This window comes from Eucyclogobius newberryi, unplaced genomic scaffold, assembly GCF_026437365.1.
Source record: "Eucyclogobius newberryi isolate DKJ021-1_F unplaced genomic scaffold, fEucNew1.0.hap1 SCAF_14, whole genome shotgun sequence".
Taxonomy (NCBI): Eukaryota; Metazoa; Chordata; class Actinopteri; order Gobiiformes; family Gobiidae; genus Eucyclogobius; species Eucyclogobius newberryi.
This window is the reverse complement of record NW_027315768.1, coordinates 32613730-32619444: the sequence shown is the minus strand read 5'-3', so window position 1 is coordinate 32619444 and position 5715 is coordinate 32613730. Positions and strand designations below refer to the sequence as shown.

At 42.2% G+C, this 5715-nt stretch overlaps 1 protein-coding gene across 1 annotated transcript; it reads right to left on the bottom strand.

The window, feature by feature from the left end:
* Nucleotides 1-1125: 1125 nt before the first annotated feature.
* LOC140359102 (uncharacterized) lies at nucleotides 1126-5406 on the bottom strand. Its single transcript, XM_072443974.1, has 3 exons — nucleotides 5374-5406; nucleotides 1529-2176; nucleotides 1126-1132 (listed from the first exon to the last, which is right to left on the bottom strand). Exons 2-3 carry the CDS (start codon nucleotides 2161-2163, stop codon nucleotides 1126-1128), a joined length of 642 nt encoding a protein of 213 aa, XP_072300075.1. The 5' UTR covers nucleotides 2164-2176; nucleotides 5374-5406.
* Between the last annotated feature and the right edge of the window lie 309 nt (nucleotides 5407-5715).

Here is a 5715-nt window from a genome sequence, read left to right as displayed (position 1 = left end):
CCTCCACTTGGGGTAAGGACTCCCCACCCACCTGGAGAGGGCAAGCCACCTTTTTCTGGTCGAGAACCATGGCCTCGGATTTGGAGCTGATTCTCAACCCAGACGCTTCACACTCGGCTGCAAACCGTCCCAGTGCAGCTGCAGGTCCGGGTTTGATGGAGCCATCAGGACAACATCGTCTACAAACAGCAGAGATGAGATCCTGTGGTCCCCAAACCGGACACCCTCCGACCCCTGACCACACCCTCCGACCCCTGACCACATCCTCCAACCCCTGACCACACCCTCCGACCCCTGACCACATCCTCCGACCCCTGACTGCGCCTAGAAATTCTGTCCATAAAAACTATGAACAGAACCGGTGACAAAGGGCAGCCCTGAGGAGTCCAACATGCACTGGGAACAGGTCTGACTTACTGCCGGCAATGCGAACACAGCTCCTGCTCCGGTCATACAGGGACCGGACAGCCCTGAGCAAAGGGCCCCGGACCCCGTACTCCAGGAGCACCCCCCAAAGGACACCCCGAGGGACACGGTCCAAGGCCTTCTCCAGATCCACAAAGCACATGTGGACTGGTTGGGCAAACACCCATGATCCTTCGAGCACCCGATGGAGGGTATAGAGCTGGTCCAGTGTTCCACGACCGGGACGCGATGTTGCAGAGACGTGTCAGCCAAGACAGTCCTACAACATCCAGAGACTTTAGGTACTCAGGGCAGTTCTCATCCACCCTCAGAGGTTCCATAGAACGTTCACGTCTAATAGAAGCTCATGTTTTTTTAATCCCATTTCTATTAAACGTGAACGTTTTATGGAACCTCCGAGGTAGATTCTGAAATGTTTTGCTAATCTTGTATTTTGTAGTTCATAATTCAGTATTTACTCGTGTTATTGCGCGTGTACAGAATAAAAAGTATTCGTAAGTAGTATTTGTAACTGCAATAACAAAGTGGGGGTTACGTACTCTATGTCTGATAGATTTTTGGACAGATTCTTCTGAGCGGCCTCGGTCTTCTCGGCGATGTCTCTCACAGATTGACTGGCTTTTGTCTCGTGTTTGTTTCCGACGGCATCTTTCCAGTTGTCTATGAGCTCAGGAAGCGTCAGAGCCAGGCCCAGCACACCTAGAAACTGCACAGAGTCACAAAACAGGAAAGGACAGCATATGAGAGTCCTTCACCTGAAACAATAACGTCCTGTTCAATTTGTATAAAACGTTTTTTGCTCAAAGACTTTCATGTTTGACGGTAGCTACAAGTAGCCCGACTGAGCCGACCCGTGCCATTGGCCCCCTCCATCGCTGCGTTCTGGTCCTTTTAAGTAATATTAAGGACCAGAAAACGGGAAATATGTCAAACAAAACTTCCCAACACAAAGCGAAACAGTTCTGGACGAGCGTGGAAAAGCTTTCGATTCTTTTACACGGAACACGGAACAACTGGTCAACACGATTGCTCGTTTCGTCACATTTATTCACATGTCGTCTTTTTGGAGGTTAACGACGTACTAACCCTGGAAGCTCCTTGCCTGACCCAAGCTTTTCCAGCCTCAGCTCCTCCCTTTAAGGCGAGAGAGGGAAGCAGGGAGAACATAAACAGGACTTCACCGACGAGGGAGACGACCAGGCCTGTTGTGACGGCCTGGACAGTACCAGTTCTAAGTAAATGTCTAATGGCGTCGTCAAAAATGTCCGTATCGATCTCAAGGCAATTTCGACGTGAGATTGCTTTCAGAATCTCCTTGGTAACGTAATGGTCCTTCTGGTCGTCAGAGCTGGACGGACACTTCTCTCTCAGTTGGTCGTACAGGCGCTTTATCTCGTCTGTGATCTCGGTGCATTTCTTGTCTATCTCCGTGATTCTCTTCAGTTTGCTGCTGGACATTAAGGCCTCCGTGATTTTGGTGACGATGCTAACGCCCGCTCCGACGCCTCCCACTACTCCCAAAAGAGCAAGAGAGGCTCCTGCAGTGAAGAAGGCGGCTCCGATAGACAGCACTGACCCCACCACGGCCACAGTGCTGCCCACTGTCTCTGCAGTGTTACAGTTGTTCCTCAGTTTCACCAGCTCGTCGGCCAAAGCCCTCAGATTAGAGCTGCAGTCCTGCGCCTCCTCGATCCACTCATACATGAGCTTCAACAGTTTGTCCGCAATGTCCGCCATGGCCGATCGGAACCTTTAAACACATTAGAATGATAGTTGTTAGTGCGACCCGGAGTGTGGAGCTCAGTGGACAAATATTGAGAGTAACGTTGTGCCGGGGGCTCCTGTGCAGGCCTTACTAGCAGATGACAAGCGACAAACGATTGGATTTTATTTTAATTTTATGGACGAAGAAAGCATCCGAAATAAAGCTAGTGATGATGATTGAGTCATTTGGAGGAAGTTGAGAATCCCTGGGTAAAATCTGTGTTTACAACATGGAAGGAGCTGATCGAAACATACAAATTAAACAAAGATGTTAAAATCTTACATTGGATGGTTTATAAGCTGACCTGAGATGACAAAATCAACAGATTGAGAAAGATAATCACATGAACAGCTTTGATATGTTGAAAGAATAATTTGATTTAAAGAAACAAGCTTTTATAGTTTTTTACAAATCTGACATGAAATGTTATCAAGGCTTATAAATCAGAACTTTCAAGGGGAATAATATACAAATTATATCAATGGATTGCTAATCTGGACCTCTACTCTACTAAATATATCAAAGGGGAAATAGATCTTGTTTTGACGGATGAAGAGTGTGAACATGTGAGTACATCCCAGTGGAGGACCAGAGTCACATGGGTCACAGAAGGTACAAGTTGGATAAAAAATTCTAAAATGTTTGTAAAACTGAAATTAACAATTCCCTGCAAAATGTTTTTGGCCCCATCGTCCCTCAACTTCAGAACTATGTCCTTGGGCCTCAAAACTCCTGCCATGGGCTCTTCTTTTATTTTAAATTTACTTTGTTGTTTCTTGTTTTTGTTGTTCTATGTTTTAAATAAAATACTGGGGATGGGATGAGATCTGCTGGTATTAAGCTTTCACACAAATTGTGCGGCTCAAAAAATTTAAACAAAACACATTCAACAGACTTTGAACTATTTGGGAGAGATATTTTGGACAGATATTTGGGAGAGATATTTTGGACAGATATTTGGGAGAGATATTTGGGAGAGATATTTTGGACAGATATTTGGGACAGATATTTTGGACAGATATGCAGAACTAAACCTTTAGGACCATCTCTATTCTAGAGAGATCATGTCATGTTGGTCTGGCCCGGCGGAAATCGAACGGCCCACGATCTTGTTCTTGGCGCTAACCGCTCTGCCACCGTGCACAAGGTAATAATAATATAATAATATAATAATAATAATAATAATAATGTATTCTTTAATTTAATTCACACATATTTAATATACACACTTACTGCAGATGACTGAATGAACGTGACGTTACGAAGACTGAATTTTATTGTAATTTCAATATTCTGCCATACTTTTGCTTTTGTAATTGATGCATAGGCAACTGTAGCCCTTATTTAAGAGGACTCCAGGAAGACATTAGATGGGCAGCTAATAATAAAAGAACTGAACTGATCTGTTGTTTTCATTCACATTCTTTCTCTAACTAAAGCGTTGCAGTTACAGCCCTAAGTAAACCTCACATCCTGGTCCTGCAGAACCTCCGTGACGACTCTGCAGCTCTAAAGCGGCAATTTTATGACTTTTTGATTAAACTATATCATCACAGCTGTGTCCAAAGGTGCACTTTATGGTCACATCAGTTTACAGTTGTGTTGCAGTTCATTATTAACAGGTCCGATAGTGTTATCTCTCTGAACAGCAGAATCGTTTTGACATATGGGAAGTATTTTTCCACATTTGTTACGTTACAGCCATATTCCGGAATGGATTAAATGTATTATTTCACTCAAAATTTGACAAGTAATACCTCATAATGACAACTTGAAAGACTCTTCCTAGAGCTGGACAAACTGAGCGTGAGCGAGATCAGGGAAGATCTGATAATGTAATGTCATAATGATAATAAGATAAGCAGTAAATGCGGTCAGTGTGTTTTAGTCATACTTATTACAGCGCTGCATACATTATAACATTATAACATTATAACAGCATGGTTTCATACAGGCTTAAATGCTGTGATTTAAACACTGCTATTTCATATTTCAACCAATAAAACATCGTCATAGTGTCTCATTGTTTTCCCATCTGATGAAGTCAGTCAAATTCGTGTTTGGATACATAGAAGGGGGCGCAAAAAACTCCGCCAAGAAAAAAAAGAATAATATTTTTTTTTATTAAAAAAAAAGCCCCCCCCCCAGAAAAGGGGGGGCGCTTGCCTCTGCGGCGCCCTCGAGCGTAGAGCACAGACAGTATATTATAAATCTGATATTTTACTGCTCTACTCAGAAGCTCTAAAAACAAGTGCATTGCCCATCACAAAGATGGAATATCCAAAAACGTTCTCGCTGTATCATTTTAGACTTGAGGCCTGGTTATCTGAGTCTGTTCCATGGAAACACTTAACAGATGCTGCTCTAAAGCAACCGCCAGAACATCCTCAAATGTTCAATCAGAAGGTGAAATAAAACAAAACGTTTATTCAGCTAATTCTCATGATCTTGCTATAATGTGTAGTAGCATTTATTAAATGTATGATTCAGATGTAATTTTCTGAAGTTGCTATTGATATTTTGGAGGTGTGAATTTGGACTAAATATGTGGATATTAATGCTACAATAAAGCTGACATGGATTTAGGTTTAGTCTCTCTCTTCTGTAAGTCGTAAACCTCACCGCCCTAAGCACACGGCGGGAGAACAAAGTACAAAGTACAAATCTCTGAAAAAGGCTGTAAATCGGCGCTCACCGTCTCAGACTTATTAGAGTTTGTAGTTTCTCCAAATACATTTCACGTTGTCATTATAGGGTATTGTTTGTACAATTTTGAGACAAATAATAATGTTATTTATTCTTAAATAAGGCTGTAACATAACTGTATCTCAACCATTACTGTCCAAATGATTCCCATAGATTAAATTCATGTTAATTCATATTTGTTTTATTTAACTGGTCCAAACGTATATGAAAAGGTATTGCTGGTCACTATTTAGACCGGTCGGATAATAATCTTATTGCGCTTTAAAGGGACTTTATATAACTCAGTCTCAGACCAGTCATGAACAATCATGAAGCCATTTTCTCATTACAAATACTTCAGGGCCTCAAAGTGAGTATAAACCAAATATCCACAATACTTTATATAATGTACAGAAATGTGAGGTCCTATATTCTATAATTAACTAAACCAGGAACAAACCAGAAAACAGAAGAAACAAACAAATAAAAAATCATACTTCTCTACTTGGTCCGAGGGTTGTGGTCAGTTCTTTTACCGGAACAAAACCTAGAACAAGAAGACTAAAGGAGTAACTCAAGAGCAAAGCAACAGCAGTTTGACTCTTGATCTAAACTCTCTTTGCAGCTTCTTGATTTGGAGAACGCCCAGCTGTGGGTTAAATCTACTGAGAGGAGAACGCCTCTTTGCTTTATGTCCCTCCCTCCTCAGTGGGCGGGGTTTATCACTACCAGCCTCTGACTTGGGACTAACAGTTTATCAGTAAAATATCTTTAGTCTTTTACTGCTGACAATTGAGACGCCACAAAGATAGTCCTGGTTTCACTTCAGGACCTTGTAC

Bases quoted from the DNA above. Each gene is read 5' to 3' on its own strand.
- LOC140359102 (XM_072443974.1), bottom strand. From the start codon at position 2,163: ATGGCGGACATTGCGGACAAACTGTTGAAGCTCATGTATGAGTGGATC.